The sequence below is a fragment of the Meleagris gallopavo genome, chromosome 11 (genome assembly GCF_905368555.1).
Source record: "Meleagris gallopavo chromosome 11, MGAL_WU_HG_1.1, whole genome shotgun sequence".
Lineage (NCBI taxonomy): Eukaryota > Metazoa > Chordata > Aves > Galliformes > Phasianidae > Meleagris > Meleagris gallopavo.
The window spans coordinates 1,149,811-1,168,359 of record NC_139414.1 but is presented as its reverse complement, the minus strand read 5'-3'; the positions used below and the strand labels follow the sequence as shown (position 1 = coordinate 1,168,359).

The window sequence follows — 18,549 nt, the reverse complement described above, 5'->3', positions numbered from 1 at the left end:
ATTGTCCCAGGCGTTATTTGTGAGGCGGGAGTGCGGCGGAGCTCCGCGAGGGCACAGAGAACGCTGTGGGACCGCGCGGCTCTGAGGGCAGCAAGGGGAAGTGCTGGTGGGGCAGCTTGGCGCGATTTCCCGTGCACTCTGCGATTGCCGATTTTTGGAGTGCGCTACCCAGGAGGTGCTCTTTAGGAAGGAACGGGGACGGTGGGTGCGGCCGCCCAGCAGGGCGCCGGCGGGACGCGGGGAGCGGGGGGGGAGCCGCTCCTCCATGGCCGGTGGCACAGCGCCCTCTGGCGGCCGCTGTGTGCAGGCGCTGTGCGTGCCGGCGCCATTCCGCCGCCTTCGGTCTCTGGGCAGCCTGTGCCAATGCCTCACCACCCTCACTGTAAGACTTATTCCTCATATCCAAACGAAATCTCCCTTCTTTAAGCTTGAAGCCGTTTCCCCTTGTTCTATCACCGCAGACCCTGCTAAAGGGTCTGTCCCCTTCTTTCCCGTAGCTCTCTTTCATACAATGCAAGGCTGCTATCAGATACATTGGAGGCTTTATTTGCCGGGTGAGTCTGGAGTCTTTTGGAAATGCCTCGGAGGCTCTGAAAGCTGATGAGATAGCCTGTGGTAATCAGAAACCTCCAAACCAGCGTACTGATGTCAGTCTGTTGTTCCAAGCTCTTACTTCTAGCCAATAGGTGCTGACTACACAATGAAGGAACCTTCCAGTTCCACAGACATGGCAGAACGGCTCCCACTTCTGCAATGCTTCACACATCTCAGCTGCAACACGTGAGAGGGACCCAAAGGAATACAGCTTAGATTAATCACTCTTGTCAGAAGTAGGGGCCACAAACAGGACAGGAGGTGCAGTAGAAAGGAAAGCAGTATCAGAGGCAAAGCCTGCTGTCTGTGGCAGTGTGGAACAGCTAAGCCCTGCACAGATTTAGCTCACTGCCTTGCTCCGGTGGGCAGGGTGAATGTGCAGTGCAGAGTGCTTAGGCTGGTGAATACATCAGATGCAAGCAAGCACCAGTGAAATTAGAAGAGCCAGCACAGCAGGCTGGGGGGAAAAGCAAGACACACTCCTCTGTCAGCCGATCGGCTGAAACAGCAGTTCTGTTTTCATTCCGAGATTAGTGGCTAACAAAACAGTTTCTCAGGCTATGAAAGCAAAATGTGTAGAAAGCAAGGGTAGTGCTTCAAGTGCGCTGCGGTCCTTCCAACAAGCACAAGTTCAGTTCCCATCCTGCCTTTAGGTAGTGGATTTACTGTGGTCATGTCATGTCTTTGCCTACACAAACATATTGATTGTGCCCAACTCCACTAACAGCAATTTATAAACAGAAAATACAATAGAGCAAACAGTAGCATTTTGCCCACAGCAACATCTGTGCTTCAAGCTGCTTATTTCCATGCTAAACAGCACAAATCTGTTGATTTGATAACGGTGTCAAATGGTAAATCTGGATCAGCTCTGCATATACCCAAGATTAAGCATTTCTGAGGCAAAGCCTTCAACTCCATTAAAAAAGAAATAGGCCTTAATTCTAATCTCAGTATAGTGGAGTTAATGCAGTTACTTTCTCGCTGTGCGGATATCACATCATCTTTATTGAGTGGTGAGTGCAAAGGTGCGTCAGCCTGAGCTCAGCTCCAACAACCACAGCTCTCCAGCTGCATTTTGCTACCATTTTGCTGGCCCTTATAACTCAGGCCTTCAGAAAAGACTGGAGGGGCATGGAATGAATTGCAGCACTGTTTTCTGACCACCTTGCAATGCAAACATCCTGTGACTACGGAAAGAAAAGATACGCTCACCCCCAGACTACCTACATGAGAACTATTAGAATAATCAGACATAAAGACACACTTAAATATGAATTTTATTGCTAATGATATTTTTCCTAAAAATTAGTAAGGATGTATAGGAAAAGCAGCATTTATGGTAGTGTGCAAAAACAAGAATGATCTAGAATGGGGGGAAAAAAGCACTTCCTGCACGCTACCCTCCATGACATATACATATATCTTGGTCATATCATGAGGAGGAAAAGACACAGACACATTTGATGAAAGCAGGTGTGTATTCTTGCCTTCATTCAACCTGCTTGACTGGTTGAATCTTCACCTATTGAACCGTCATTCCTAAGCCCTTACCCTTTCACAGAGGCTAGCTCCTCAGATCCTCTCCTTTAAGCAGCACAAGCTGGTGTGTTTTCACGTGTCACTAAGAATCCTGCAGGCAGCCCTGCTTCAGTTCTTTAAGATGGTTTGGCATACTAGAGGGCTGAGAGCTTCTAATTCATTCTCAAAAAGCTTGGCTGCATCCATGGCTTTTGAGTCTCTATGCGAATGTGTAGACTCTGTGAGCCCTGCCATTTAATTCTGAACAGCCTTTAACTGCTATTGAACAGATTTTGTCATTCCTAACTGATAGTATGCATTACGAAAAACAGTGACACTGCAGTGCAGGTGGGGTTCTCATGGCTGTAAGAGGTATTAGGCCCCAGCTAGGAAAGTACATGCCTGGTACAGCTATAACTGGCATTGCTGCAGCATGAAGAGCACCATTCAGAAAAAAGCACATGTTTAGGACTATGTGATCTGTTTTGAAAATGATCGACTTGTATTTTCTTTGCATTGAGAAATTCACTCTTTCATAAGGCTATATCTTTAATGGAAACTTGATTCATTTTGAACTTTAAAAGTAGATCATTTCTTGCTTTGATTTTAAACCCGAGAGTCATAGAACGACAGACTCACCAAGGTTGGAAAAGACCACCAAGACCGTCCAGTCCAACCATACACCTACTACCAATAGTTCCCCACCAAACCATGTCCCTTAGTACCACATTACACCTTTCTTGAGCACCAGGGATGGTGACACAACCACCTCCCTGGGCGGCCCATTCCAGCCCCTGACAACTCCTACAGAGAATAAATCTTTTCTAATATCCAACCTGAACCTCCTCTGGGGCAATCTGAGGCCGTTTCCTCTCATCCTATCACTCTGAGAAGAGGCCGACCCCCACCTCACCACAGCCTCCTTTCAGGGAGTTGTAGGGAGCAATTAGGTTTCCCCCGAGCCTCTTCTTCTCCAGACCAATATCTTTATCTTAAATACTTCACTTGAAGAAGCTGGGCTCTCAGATACAGTTAGCTCTTGAAAACACAATATACATGTTCTCCTGCTGTGCACAACAGCTGTTTTTTCTTAAAAAAAAAAGGAAAAACAACCCTCTGAACTTACTAGCTAATTCACTTTGTGCTATTCTTTAACAATCGCTATGAAATTCAAAAGGAATCAGAATTATGTTTATTTCCTTCCCCTCTTACAAGTTAAAGATCACAGAAGGAAGAGATGGAAGCATTCTACACCTAGTTATATAAATCACAACTAAGCAGCAGTGTAGACATGTATCAGTGATCTCAAGGCTTAAAAACTGTAGAAATGTTTCTTTGCCAAAGTTGCAGGCAGTCACCACCTCCTTCTGAGCTCAAAGGTACCAGGCCTCTGGGAGAACTTAAGTAGAGCACTATTCCTTCCTTTCGTGTTTATCAATAGGAAAGTTCTGCTTTAGTCCTTTTTTGAACCTGCAGCAAGTGAAGTCCTTTTGGGGCACACCATTAGCAGAACGTATGCATCTTTTATTAATCTCTGAAAGGACACTGATATATGGCTCCAAGCCAAAGTTTCTTGAAAACTGACATTGCCTGGATTAGGCTCACTTTTAGTAATATAGCCAAGATAACGTCTGTTTCCTTCCCGTTATTTCAGTCTGCTGGAGATGGTCCTAAGAGTCAGGAAAACTTAATGCTTCCGCCTGGCTGCTATCCACGTTCTTGTCCAAGACCTCTATTGTTTAAATATGTAGGATACAGCCACAACAACTTTTGGATGAAATGAAAAAGGTCAGAGCTTGATTGACAAGTTTATGTGGGTACAAATTTTCCTTTATTTTCATCTTTCGCGACATACCTGAAAGCCTCTGAACCTCAAAGAAATGAATCTCCTTCTGAATGAAAGCATATAAAGAAGCCTTAATATATTAAAACAGTATGATTACATGAAGCTGAAAGTGGAAGTATAAAAATAAGACTTCTTACTATAAAGAACTCATCTTGGGCACCCTGCCTCTTTTACCTGATTAAGGAAGCCACGTGCATTTCTTCTCAGCTTTCCTTCCTCTGCCAAGCACAGCTCAGCATGGATTACAGCAGGATAATGAACCAGGCCACAACACACACAACAGTTGCCCTCTGGGTTACAGCCCATAGTACAGCAGCTTGCAGGAGCACGTTGTGTAAGGAACCAGACATAAAAGCAGAGCCAGCCAGGTTCCCTGGAGTGCTTTCCTTAACTCATGAAAGGGAAGAAGAAGCCTGTTAGAGGTGAGGGGGAAGTGTGCATGGAATAAACCCAGCCTCAGCTGCGCTTGAACCTAGTTGCAGGTAATGAACATGGATCAGGACACCTTGGAGGCTGAGAAGAGGCAGACACTACCCCAGCCATAGCAAGCCAGCTGATTTCAAAGTTCCTGTCTGCAAGGTCTGCTTGTGCTTTTTGTGTCTCTTGGCTAATACTGCATGCAGAGGGGTTCTGACAAAGTTGTTCGAGTTAGTTCTTCTGCAGACTCTGCAGAGCAGCAGCAGTCATTAAGAGCAGAGATACCGAACCATGGCCTCTTCCTCTGCAGTGCAGTTGGTTACAGTGTCTGAGGAGTCTGACTTCTACAGAAAAAAAAAGATCCCTTGCAAAGGTAAGGATCTCTTACTTTTCTCCAATTAGAAGAACTGGAACAACAAATATTGGTCTTCCTTGCCACTGATCATTCACATTTCTGGGATAATAAGAAAAGACCACTGCTGCTTCTCAGCCATTCACTTCATACGTGCTCGGACAACTCCGCCTAGATGGTGTGAGAGACAGGCAGAGGATTCTATCTAAGGAAATGCATTACTGTCTGCAGACAAGCTTAAAAACCACAAGTCCTTAAGCATGGCAGCCTGCCTAATGCCAAGGAGTTTCTGCTGAGCTGTGTGTTTGTCCAGGGGATGTTTAGTAACCAGTAGTATATATATGCTAATTTAGGTCTTCTATAAACCTTCTATTTTAACTGGATTTTAGACCCCCCAAAAAACCCAACGCCATTCTTTCCACTGGTGTTCATGTTAACAGTATGTTCACAAGGTTACTGCTGACTGTGACCATGTTACACTGGTGCTCATATTGATCCTTACCCCTACAGAACCTACTATGTCAGAAAAGATCAAAGAGCAGCACATGCCTTTTCCAACCAACTGGTGCCTTTAAACTCTCCTTTGGACAGTTAAGAATCAGTTATTAAGATGTCACTACTAGAAAATAACTATTGCATTTTTGGAAGTTTAACAGTAAACAACATTGCCAGTATATTATTGCACACAATAAAGGTTTTTTTAACTACAAAGGTAAGGAATGAGTAGTCTAGAAGACCCAGAATAATGACCCCAGAGCCATTCCAGTCGCTGCTCCAGCAAGCATGCCCAGTGCAAGATCTCCATCACTGTCACGGTAACGCTCTCGAATGATGACGTGGTTTGCAGGGGGTTGGCCATATGGTCCTAGGCAGTAAGAGATTGTTAGAAGAAGGGCAAAAGAAATGCAGATCATAATACCATGCATTTGGATTTCAAAACCTGTCCACCCCTTCCCTCTCTTCCTTCTGTTGAACATTATGATGATGTCAGCTAGAAAGACAGAATACATAGAATCATACGTAAAATCATAGAAACATCTGTTTTGGGTTCAGCCTCCATAATTTTAGAAAAATTGCAGGAACCCAGCAAGACTCCTAACCTTATAAAAGGTTAACATCCCAGAGAAAAGCTCATAGCAAATGTAAAACTGAACATTATCTGCATCTGTATTTGCAAAGAACCTATGAATTACTTGCATCATTCCATCAGGTTTTGGTGGGCTTAATGTAAGACATGGGTTTAAAAATTTAGTCAACCTTGAAATTAATACAAATAGTGAAGTTCTTCAGTAGCTTTTAAGCCAGTGGTTTGCCAGAAAATATGCATCAGTTATTTGCTCTAATTGCTCCTTAATACTTCAATTCAGCCTTCACATCAGCCACTGATCTGTTGCACGGTGACAGCTGCCACATGCCTTTTCAGATGAAGACTCGCCCAGCAGTAAAGAATTAACCTAAAACTCTTAAAAACCACCAATTAACCCCTGCTCTGCAACGGAGTAGTGCAAATACCACGGAACTCTATACGTGTTTGTGCGATCTCTTTCTTAGGTCTTTACTAACTTCGATGGGGAAAGCCTTAGAATCTTTCAGCTGGTGCACTTCTCTTGTCACAAAAAAAAAAAAAAAAAAAAAAAAAAGGAAAGGGCAAATGAAGTAACCTGTCAAATGTTAAAAAATCCCCCTCAAAAGTGGAAAAAAGAAAAAAAAATCCTACATAGAGATTCTTATTTACAGCGCTGGAGCGTACAGACTTGGTAATTATCCATGCTAGGCTAAGCACCCGATTCTGTAGGACTGGGGTTCAATATGCAAAGATAAACCTAAATTGAGGTAACTAAGCTAACAGCATCCCGTAAACCTTTATCTCTTTCCTCTTTTATTGAGATTGAGAGCTATAGAAGACTTTGCAAGGCTAAATATACTCATTTACAGCAACCCCAGCAAACAGAAAATGCTTTGAGAACAAAGCTACCTTTGGAGCTTTTTCATTTAATTCTGAGGTCACAGCTGGACATAAGTGTTGGTAAAAATTAAGCCACTGATGAAATAAGCAACAGATGAATCAAAAATTCCATCTTGCCCCATAGAGTACTGAGTTAATCTTGCTCTTTCTTATGTTTCCTTACAAAATGTGCTGACTATTGCAGTTAAAGAGTTCTTTGTACTTTGAAAAGAGTTTGTAAAGTAACTTACATATTTGGAATCACATCTGGGGCATTAGATCACTTAATACAAATTTCACTGGGCTCAATTTGTTGTGAAAGGGTGAGGGGGCTTTGGTTCCAGTTAGAAGTCAGGTTTCTTTCTATCACTGTTGTTCAGGAGTGGTAGATGGTAAAGGAACTTGAAAACGTGATATCTGAACCCAACCCCTAGTGTCAATTACTCAGGTTTCTCCAACATGGAGAATATGGTTGACAGTGATTACCGTGGTATGGATACTGGTAGGCTTGTCCATTGGAGGCATAGAAGACGTGAGGACCCACAGTGGGATATGCACCATGGTACTGACCATAGCCATAGCCATAGACCTGGTGAAATTAAAAAACATGTCCATTACAAAAGTATTCTTTGTCATGTTTCCAATTATGCACTTTGTTCAATTCTCCTTCATCTCTAATGCAGTTCGATGTTCATTGAAATATCCAGTCTGCACTGACTTAGAATCCTGGAAAGGATTCAGAACAGCCACTTGAAAAAGAAATGCTCCTAAGCAGCAATCACTTCCCACCCTTCCTGGGTGGTGAGCATTAGATGCAGGGCCTGGCTTGTCAGGCCAAGCCACAGCCCAATGCTAGCCTTAATACAGCTCTCAGTAACCACATCTAGTTCTAAGCAGTAAGGGGCTGCAGCAGAGCACATATGGTGCAACAAGCAGTACCATCCCAAACCGCACCTTTGTGCATCACTGCACAAGTCAGAACATCCAGAAATCAGCAATGCTGCTTCAGCCCTCAGTCTGTTCCTCCTCCAGTGCCGAACAACTGTGTACCCAGGAGCTAGAGTCACTTTGTTGCTATGACATCCTGTATACCACAGAATTTGTATGTGTTCAAAGTGACAGCTCCAGTCATTAAATTCTATTTTTAAAACTCCTGATTTTTACACCCTTTCAGTGCTCTCACAATGGGCTGCATGACCAAGAGTTTTCAAGATTAACCAAACAACTCCTTCCCTCTCTTTAAGAAGCTTTATTTTCTAAGTTCACTGAGCACCCACCCCTTAACAGATCTCCTAGCCAAATCTGCCTTATCCCTTTCCAGGGAGATCCACTCAAGTAGGAGTGAGAATGTTCTGTTAGTGCCTCATTCCCATCTGTACAAACCTTAAAGCCGGATGTGTCTGTGAAACACAGCACTTTGGGGGTACAGTTTGGGTGCTTGAAGGATGCTTGCTTCTGCTACCTCACTCTTTTTAATGCTTCCCACCTGCAATTCTTACCTCAGGTGATGGTGTAGCATAAGCTGTATAAGGAGGAGGGGCTGAGGAAATGGCTGTCTCATCATACATCACATCAGATCCCACGTAGCCCTGAATGCCGTGGAAAGATAGCAGTCAACACCGTTTTGTGCAGACAGCCAATTTGAGGACGAGGGAGATTAAAACTTAATGACCCCCAGAGTAACTGCAGAGATCTGCTGCATGTTAAGAAAGCAGAGAATGCCTCGTAAAGACATGCAGCAAGAAACTACTCAGAGAGCAGACAGACTGAGAGACCACAAATGCATCGTTATCACTGTCAGGAGCCATACAATATCTTACTTGTGTGTGTACAAAGCAAGTCCGTATCTCTTATCCATTTGTGTGTGCACACAAGCACACTGATTCCTTCCCTCTTTTCATCATCTCAGTTTTAGAAGTTACCATCGTGTTCACTGTTAGTGTTCAAATTACAAACAAGTATTCACAATTAAGCTTGCTGCTTTCTGGCATTCTAGTATAATGGTGTCAGCAAGTGCTGCAACAGCAGATAAAAGAAACAAATGTGGTGCCACCTGCACATTTTAGCAGAACTTCTTAGCTACTTGTCAGCTTCTGGCCATGAGAAGAATGAAAAAAAAAATGCAGATAGATGGGTTTAAATCCAGAGGTTTGGGGGCTGTTTTTTAAGGATTTACCTTTCAAATGCTACATATAATTTTGGCCCTTTTTGAAGGCAGCCTTGAAGCAAAGGTGATAACTTACCTGAATCCATCTTCAAGGAGCTCTCTACAGATGATTACGTAAAGATGTGTTCTTGCACCTGATACCAGAAGTTTACAGTGATGCTCTCTGTGACTTATCCCAAGAAAGAAACAGCTCCGTTTTTGGAGTGTACAAATATATGCTTTAATAGTCAACAGATAATGTTCCTATCAGCTCTTCTAACTGGACTACAGAAGGACTTTTGATGTTGTATTACGGACGTATCCTAAAGGAAACTTGTGATAAAAATTCTGAGAATTGTTTGAAATGCACTGTTGAAAGCACTATATGAAGAGGCAGGTATTTCCACTGTCTGAGATGAAGCTCTGCGAGTGCTCACATCTCAGCAATAAATGTATTCTGTTTTGCTGCAGGAAACTCTATAGAGGCATGTGACTTAAGTCTGCAAATGTCTTTAAGTAACGCAGTTCTCAAAGCTAAGATGATCACCTGGTCATTCCAGTGAAGTTACGAGGCACTGCTGGAGGCTCTGTGTTTTTGAAAGCTGTATCAAACACCTGCAGATGGACTCAAATTCCCTGGCCAAGTTCAAGTCCAGTTGGAGAGCTGTAATAGCTCTGGAAAGTACTAAATTCATATGTATCTTGTGCAGACAGCTATCTGTCCTACTTTCAATGGCAGGGCTCTGCCTTGGCTGAAGAAGTTGAGGCACTGGCAGGTTTTGAATGCCACCTGGCATCGCATCGGGTTCATGAAAAACAAAAGCTCCTGAAACTAGGAGTCACTGTCTCACATATAACAAGATAAATCCACTAAAACTAGAGCAGACAGATTATGAGTACTGTGTCCTCTGCATGACGAAAATTCCTTAACTTCTCATTTAACAAAATGAGTATAGCTGCACTCAGGCAATTGAGTCCAGAATAGTTTTGCAATGACAAGTGTTCACTTTGGGCATCTAAATTATATCATATGACAGCTGTGTCAGTGAAGAGGCAATGTTAATGTGACCCATCAAAGACTGAAACAAACTTCTTAAAAACACAGCATTTTCCCACTGAAACATTTCAGGCTGATTCAATCTAGTCATCTAAGGACAGACTGCTAAAAAGCATTCTGGAAGGCAGTCTGGAGGAAGAAGATATTAACAACTCCCAGAAGATACAATTCTGGTGAACTCTATGACTCACAGAGAAGTTCTTCTGGTTTCTGACCTCTTTACAAAACACAGATAGCATGCTGATGCAGAGGTAATGTACTCCTTGGCATACCTACACTTCCTTCCAGGCACCTCTTGCTCTCTGCCAAGAGCCATCCTGCAGTGTAATGGAACTATATTAAAAGCACCTTCCTTTTTAGGTCAAAAGTGTAGTATACTGACAGTAAGCTTCCTTTAGCACTTGGTAGACCACAAATAGAAGGAAAAGAGAGTCCATTTTTGCTGGTTACAGATTTACTTTTTGCATAAAGCCTCAGTGCACACTTCGTTTACAGACCAGCTTCCCAAACATGCATTCCCACTCAGGGAAATCACTCTCAGAAATCATTCACTTCCACCCAGTCCACATTTGCCTGGCTTTGGCTGCATGGGTGACATGCTGGTGATGCAGAGGATCACTCCTCTCCCCACCTATTTAGCTTTAATCGTGTTCATAATCCTCTAGGACAGGTTTTCGGTATAAAGTCTATGCAATACACTTACTGTGTTTGTTCTGGCATCCTGAAGAGCAATTTTCCATGCCCTGTCAAAAAAATAAAAAACGTTTAGTGGAACACAGATAAAAATTAATGGCACTTTTTCTTTCTATGAAGAAAACTACGTTAGGAACTCGAGGTAATGTAGGAGCAGAGTTTTAGATACTCCATGTGTCAAAGCCTAATGATACAGTAAAATGAATGCACCAAAGCGTTGCACCAAGATTGAAAAATAATTATTTCCTTAGCAGAGCTGAGATGGAGTGAGAAGGAACAAGAAAGGGACCGTGACAAGGAACACATCTGAAGGCCTTCACTGCAAGCCCAACAGGCAAGTGATATGCAACTATGCTTGGGACAAAATAATGGGAATAGATGCACCAGAATAGTTGTATCTCCTTCCTGAAGAGTTGCATCTGTGCTGACTAGAGAGCACAGCAGCTTGAACAGAAGGCACACACACTTCATGCAGACACTCCCATGCTGTATGGCTGACAGTGTGCCCTATAACCACGTGTACTTGGCAGACACTGGTGATAGATGTTATCCAACTAAACACAGCCAAGGTCACAGTACTGAAGTACTATTCTTTTTAATGACTGAGACGTCCTTGGGCTATGCAGGGTTATGGGCTACTTTAAGAAGGAGAGAAGTGAAAATAAAATCTATTCAGAATATTTTGCATTAGCCATATTACTAACATGCTTCTACTCCTCTCACCCTCCAGTGTTTCCAGTGACTAAACTTGCAGTTAGTTTGCAAGAACTGCATCTATGTGAGTTAGACAGCTCATAGAAGAGCTATCGTCTTTGCAACTCAAATCCTGCTTAAGAATTTTCTTGAAATATGTCTCTGAAAATCTGAAGGAAGGACAGTAAGTAAGGAGAGGGAAAAAAAAGATAATAGAGGAAAAAGTAGCAAAAATAATATTATTTGGCAGACTTACAAACAGTCATCTGCACTTTCTGCACAGAGGTTGATGGTCTTACCATCCCGACAAACAATCTGCAGTAAACAGTCTCTCTGCTTTCCCTCCGGAGGCTGGAAATCTGAGTTGGGGAAAAAAAAGGAGATAAGAAGAATCTATAACCACAATTTCACGATCCCATTTACAAGAAGGGCGATAGCTTATGCAAAACTCTGGACAAAATAAACTGTGGCCAATTGTAGCTGCTTTCCATGACATCAAAACAACTTAAACTAGAATGTAACCTCCTCTCTTCAGAATATGTCCTGAAGGTAAGTAGCTCTGAACATCACTCTCAATAAATGCAAGTCTTACAGCAGAACCAGTCTGTACCAAGCTGTAAGTACTCCCCAACACTTCTGTCCTTTACTGATGCACATCAAGTGGAGTACTGATAAATGCCAGAGGTGAACTTTGTAACGCTTGAGAAAAATTTGCTAAGGTTTCCCATTTTGCATCCCAACTCTCCCTCCAGCCAGCACTGTAATTTCACCAGTAATGCTCTATGATCAAACACACAAGCCTACTGCAAACATCCTGGTCTCTCATGCAAACCTGCCACTCGCATGTAAGGTACACTGTCCTCATTGAGTTGTAAAAGGAAGTACCAAGCACTAACCTCATCTATCACATGATGATATCACCCCACAAACATTTGTAAGGGAATTATTTAATAGTTGGAGAGTTCTTGTGGTTGTTTTTTTTTTCCCTTAAGAACAATAAAGCTGCACACTTCGTAGGCATGTTTACTTCTGCACAAGTAGTGCTATAAATGGTGTGCTGGGCAGTCACTGATGTTCAAAACAATCTCTCAGTACACAAATTCCAAAGGTCTCACTGTTACCTTGACATTCATTCCCCACTCTGAGGTTGATGCAGTGGATTCTCATGTGGATTTTATCTTCTATATCATGGCGATTCTGATCGTCATAGAATATTAAACTGCCATCAGACCACAGGTCAAACCAGTTCTTCTTCCAGCGCCGCAAAATAGTGCCTTTAAAATCAAACAGTCGCTTTTGAAGGCATATATTAGAAGGTATTTGTGTCTTAAAGTTAATAAAACCAAGATATCCTTCCCCCGGAGGACAATGGCATTCTCAGGCTCCAAGCAAAATCTTGTCCTACCACATTCCTGCTTTAGAACATTACAGAATTGGGTTCCATATTTCATCTATTACTCCAAGTTGCAACTGAGTGTATTTTAAGGGCATAGCCTGGTGCTTTAATTCTATCCCACTGCAAGAACAAGCAGAAGGCATGACTAATTGAAGACATTAATGTAAGGTGTCAGGCAAAGTTTCCAAGTCTCCGCTTACGTAACACTAATTACAGAGCAGCATCTGAAGCAGTCAGACACCTCAGATGTGATATACACTGTTTCCCACTAGTACACCCAAAGGTAACATGGAAATGCTGCCGTGATAGATCCCTTTCTGAAGTGTCCTGTACTCAAAAAACAAGGACAACAACTCGCAGACTAGAGACCTGCTTAAGAAATAACACCTGGGAATGACTGAGTTGCTGCAGTGTTGTTTAAAGAGTTAGACACAGTGGGGAGAAAAGGAGGGAAGAGCCCCGTGACTTACTTTGACGAAGCAGCCAGCCACTCTTCACAAATGCCATTGTTGCTTAATCTGGTGGACAAGAAGAGGAAGGAGAGGAAGCAGTCATCAGTATTTCACAGCAGTACATTAGAAAGAGGCATGTCAAGTTACAATACCACACTGCGCTCCGCTGGTACTGCAGATAGAGAAGACACATCTCAACTGAAGATCCTCACTAAGGCCCAATTAGTATTCTAGATCTTAGCAAGTGGAACAAACATTCAATCTGATGTGACTGTCAGAGACACATCAGTTAAAGTGGGAAAAGCACAAGTTTACAAACAAACAACACAAAATGGGGAAGAGGCCTGTGACCCTGACTCACCACCGGTTGCTGTACAGATTGTTTCCTTGACATACACGTGCTCCTTTTATCCTGCAGTCTCCCGTTACCAAACACTCTCCTTCCCTTTTTCTGTACTTCCCCTTCTACTTTTTGCTTTTCATTCAAAGTCCAGCCAAAACAAAAGCTGAAAGATTTTAACCTTGAGCAGGAAGGAGAAAGCTGTTTTTATGACTTGTATGCCTTTCAAATTGTCACCAGCTGCATCCAAGATGAATTTAAATAAGTAAAAGTTAAGCCCATAAAGTGACATTCTCATTTCTCCTCAGCTTTTAAATGAAGCTCGAAATGGCCTGGGAAAGATCCACATGAAATCCAAGCTATCACACCTGACATTCAGCATTCTGCCGCTGTCCTCCAGTGTGCGAGCAAGCCAAAGGAAGCAGACCAAACATCGAATATACTGGAGGAAAAGCTTTATTTTTTAGCACAGTGGTATTCTAGGGGGGACTAATGGAAACACAACTATCTGGACAGAACTAGAACAGCAAGGACAGAAGCACTCTTAGGCCGTGGCATCTTCTGGAAATTACTAGAGGGGCCTGTAAAGCCAATAGGAGAGGCAGACGCTTAAACCTGCCGTGTAACATTGCTCTTGTAGCAGCATGAGGTTTGACAGCCCCAGGAACTCCTTCCAGGTAAGGAATGTTTTTGAAGTCAGAAACTTACTTACAAAAAATATGGCTGTTGACTACGTTTTTTATAGGCATTTCAACCTTGTAACAGCACCTATTATCAGACCTGGCAGGGTACAGTTTACCTCCTCTGAGCTGGTGCAGTGTTGACTGTGCTTTTTAGGCTCCACATGTCATTATCAAGGAGCAAAGACTTTCCCAAGAGAATGTCAGTTTTGCTGAGGAGTTTTCATTATTTGCTGAAAGCCCTGAATTTATCACTCTTACTAGGCAAAGACTGTAGCATACAACTATAGGGAATGGCCGGCAGGATTTCATACTGAAGGAATGCTGTGTGTAGCTAAGGTTGAAACTCCAATGCAAACATTTAGTATTGTTTTTGGTATCAGCTTGCTGGGAAAACAAACATTCAGCTGACAGCCCAATGAAAAGGAGCATGAAACTCCTGTCCTGCTAGAATCCTGGTCCGGCTCAGAGCATCCTGTTGTCACTGGGCTACAGAAGGGGGGTTTCTGAAATTGGGGCCAATTTATTCCTCCATGTAGACAAAGGGCCTGAGCCTCTTTCTTTTGCTGCCCCAATAAGTGCTTCCCTACATTTCCCTCACAAGGAATCTCTCTTCTTGTGCATCCTTTTCCCAGGAATGGAAGCACTCTGCTGGTGCTTCCACATCTTCCAGGTGAAATCCCTGTGTATCTACAGAGGCCTTTTAATAGTGTAAGAGCCAATAAAGCACTTGCACGAACTTCCGTTCAGCTGCAAGTGCTAGATTAGGCTACAGAACGTTCGATGCTGCCTTTAAACCTACTCTGTTACACAACAGCATAATTAGATACAACTTAGACACAAGAGAAGGAAGAAATGAAGAAGAAAAACTGTCTCTTGACAAACAAAGGGGCCTGACAATCCAAGTCTCACATTGCAGGCCATCTCACACTTAGCGTGGGCTCCAGCTGTACTGCACACTGTACACTGCACCCTGTGCGTAATCTCAGATGCACGGACTGCGTTCTCCCATTCTCCCGACACAGAATTTCAGTGCCCCAAACTTCTGCTCCAGATAGAGGGCAATGACTGACACAGAACAGTCTGTCAGCACCGAAGTAGGAGGTGCAAAAACAGTTCGATATTCTTGTCTGATCCTTTTTAAGTGCAAGCACTGACTGGGAGTCCAACGCAGTGTTACATTCAGCCCACACCGTGTCTAAGAGCATTCCCAGAGCTAGAGGGGAGCCGTGGCAGATAAGCAGCAGCTGTGCAGTATCTGCTTGTGAAGCCAGCTCCGTGTGACCAGCACGGGAAGTGGGAATTAAACACAGATAAGTCAGAGCTTTGTGTCACCAACCTCGGGAGAAGTTTGTTTGTGGCTGAAGCCTAAAGGCAGGAACGCCCTTCATGGAGCACAAGGACAAACACGGCAGCGGTGCGGGGCCGCTCCCCGCCGCTCCCTCATACAGAACACGGCATGGAACATCCAACCACGTATTCCAGTCGCCCTCTCGCTAGCTAGCTGACGGGAAAAGCCAGCTGCGAACCCAGCTTAGGCCGTGGTGCAGCTCGCCATTGCTGCGGGCGCCGGGTGCAGCCGTCAGACCGCGGATCCGCACACGGAGCTGCCGCGCCCCGCGGTGCCGGGCTGCCGCCGCCTTCCCACCGCACAGCCGCAGACACACAGCCTCGGACTCGGCGGCGTTCAGGCCTCACCCGACTGATCCTCCCCTTTAAAACCAACCAAGCCGTCTACGTCAGGAACTTCCCGATTCCGCACCTAGCGAACCGCGGCCCCTCTCCCGCGAGCCACGCTCGTTTTGCCGGCGCCCGGTCCTACCGCGAGCCGCGCGGCTCCCTTCGGCACCGGCTCGGGGCCGGCGGGCGCTGCGGGGAGGGCCGCACACCGCAGCCCCGCGTCGCGCCTCCCCGCCGCGCACCCGGCAGCCCCGGGTCCCCGAGCTCCGTGCGGCCCGGCCGGCACACCGCGCGCAGCGTCCCCCGGCCGCCCCTACCTGCCGCCGCCCCGCTCCCGCCGCGGCCTCGCTCCGCCGGCCGGCAGTGCCAGCCCCGCCCTGACGTCAGCCCGCCGCGCCGCCCCGGCCGGGCCGCGACCCACGGCCGCGGGGACGCAGTGCAGCGCAGTGCCGCACGGACACGGCATGGCAGCGGGGCGGGGCGGGCTGTGCCCGGGTCCCATGCCCGGCTTCGTTCCCTTGCCCCATCGAACCAAGACACTGAGGCTGTGTTTCCTTCTTTATCTTCTCTGGAATGATGATAAACGTGCGAGTGCTGATCTCGCGCCGTGGAAGTGTAACGAAGACTCAAAGATTCGAAATGTTTTCTCCAAGCAGCGCGCTCGAGGCCAGAAGGGGCTTGCTCCGTGACGCTCACACAGAGCGGGGCACGGCTGCATCCCAACTCTGTACCGGTACTGCCCGCGCTGCTCAGCCTGAGCCGGGGGGAACCCGGTGTCACGTGGGAGCTCCGAAAGCTTTGCCTCCACTTTCTGCCGCCATCTGTCACACGGCAACAACACGCAATGGGATACCGGTGGAAAAGCTCAACTTCTGCTGCCGTCCCACCAACATCTGCCTCTGACACTATGGGCCGACACCGTAAAATAGGAGGCGTTACTTTTGGAGCAGCCCTGTATGGTGTCCGCTGATTCTTTGGCATAATGCAGCTGGGTTCATCTCTCCAGTGTACATTCAATTTTGGCTGCCCACAACATAACTGTTTAAATCTCCTTGAGGGTCCTCGTAAATTCATGATAGTGCTGCAGAATTTATATTTCAGATTTCCTACTTGTGTTCATACATCGTCGTTAAAAGTGAACAAATGCAGGGACAATGCAGGCATGCTGTGATAGCAGACAGGCAGGCAGGGCTTGTGCCTCTTGCTTCCCAGCTCTCATTACCACAGAGAATTGCATTTTGCTAATGGTGATGTGAGCAACAATCTGCTGCACTAACACAAAAATTTGCATTTTTGGAGCAATTCAACAACTTACATACCTGTATCTTAGGAAAACCTATGGGGCTGAAGCTTAAAAACTGAGAAAAGCCTAACTTGCTTTTAAAAATAAGGCTTGCTGTTAAGCAGGACAATGCTGCATTGGCACACTGACGGTGAGAATGAGAGGCTTGCTCACCTGCGTGACCTACAAATGAAGCCATACTTCCTCTCACCCTCAGACCTGTGATTGTGGCTCAGTACAATGAGCTCTTTGGGCACCTGATCCAGAGGAAACAGTAGGGAGAGCTGTAAACGAGTCCAAATGAGATGCTGTCAGCAGCTTCACGGTGTGAGGCCATTGCAGCCCTCCGGGCAGCAGGCTGCTGAGCACACTGAGAGCAGCAGACAAACAAAAGTTTGTCAGCCAGAAGCTGAGGAATTTTCTGGGTGAACCCCTGGGATGTCATCGTCAGCTTCTGTTGTTTGCATTTGATCAAAAACAAACAGACAGGAGAAAACCTGCATCTATCAGCCATCCCTGCAGGCCGCAGCACCAGAAGGGCATTCCGCTGTCAGTGACACAGCCTGTTTGGCAGCAGCGGGGTTTGGGATTTCACTTTTATTTGTTGTCAGTTTTGAAAAGCACAGGATTATCAGGGCCTCTGCAGAAAAGCTCCTGCAGGGAAAACAACTCGTACCACTTTGTTGTACACTTTGTGCCACTAATGACTGTTTGGGCCTGACAGCACCAATGAGAAGTCGCCTCTGAAGTACCTGAGCTCTGACTCCCACCTTCTCTTGGCACTGACTGCAGTGTTCCATTAGCATCTAACAGTGCTAAAGGAGAAGATTTACACTAAAGCTTGCAGTCTACAGAGAGACATCTCGAAGGAAGGAGAGGTGGTGAGAGCAGCTAGGCTCTGTTTTCATAGAAGGGACTAAAGCACAGGGACAGTCACTTAGAAGGTCTGTACCAATGTGGAGAAACCTGTTGGTGCCAAGTCCACATGTATTTAGGTTCCCCTGTCAGATTGTCTTTGTCCAATGACCACCAACACACAGTCCTGGTCACTATTATGGTCTGTCCCATCTTCAGGAACAGCTTGCTTGCTATACAGCTTTGGAAGGGCTGTTGGTTTGGAGGCACATGTTTTGCCTGTCTTTATTCTTAAGAATAAAGCTCATGGGAATGGGAAGTTGGAAGTCCATTCCCTCACCTTGCTCAGAAGACCCCGCTCTGTGCTGTTTTCAATGCATGCTGAGCCTGCCACGCGGGAGCCATCCTGCTCAATGGAAACCATGCTGTCTTCTGAAGGTGTCGTGTGAGGCCCTGTATTGTTTTACCTTCTCTTCCAGGAGTCAGAGCACTTTGTCACACACCAGAAAACCATTACTGGCTGTTTCTCGGGAGCCATTGTGGTGTGTAATATCTGCACTGAAATGCGTAGGAAGTGCTCGTGCTCAACTACTGCTTTTT

At 45.2% G+C, this 18,549-nt stretch overlaps 1 protein-coding gene across 2 annotated transcripts; it reads right to left on the bottom strand.

Annotated features, from left to right (window-relative positions):
• Positions 1-1,856: 1,856 nt before the first annotated feature.
• Positions 1,857-16,280, bottom strand: PLEKHB2 (pleckstrin homology domain containing B2). 2 transcript variants are annotated; one of them, XM_085232699.1, is made up of 8 exons: positions 16,130-16,280; positions 13,131-13,178; positions 12,386-12,538; positions 11,521-11,623; positions 10,582-10,621; positions 8,175-8,264; positions 7,162-7,264; positions 1,857-5,595 (listed from the first exon to the last, which is right to left on the bottom strand). In XM_085232699.1, exons 2-8 carry the CDS (start codon positions 13,165-13,167, stop codon positions 5,459-5,461), a joined length of 663 nt encoding a protein of 220 aa, XP_085088825.1. In that variant the 5' UTR covers positions 13,168-13,178; positions 16,130-16,280; the 3' UTR covers positions 1,857-5,458. The 2 variants fall into 2 exon arrangements, with proteins under 2 accessions (XP_085088825.1, XP_085088826.1); XM_085232700.1 differs by lacking the exon at positions 16,130-16,280 and adding an exon at positions 15,895-16,107.
• Between the last annotated feature and the right edge of the window lie 2,269 nt (positions 16,281-18,549).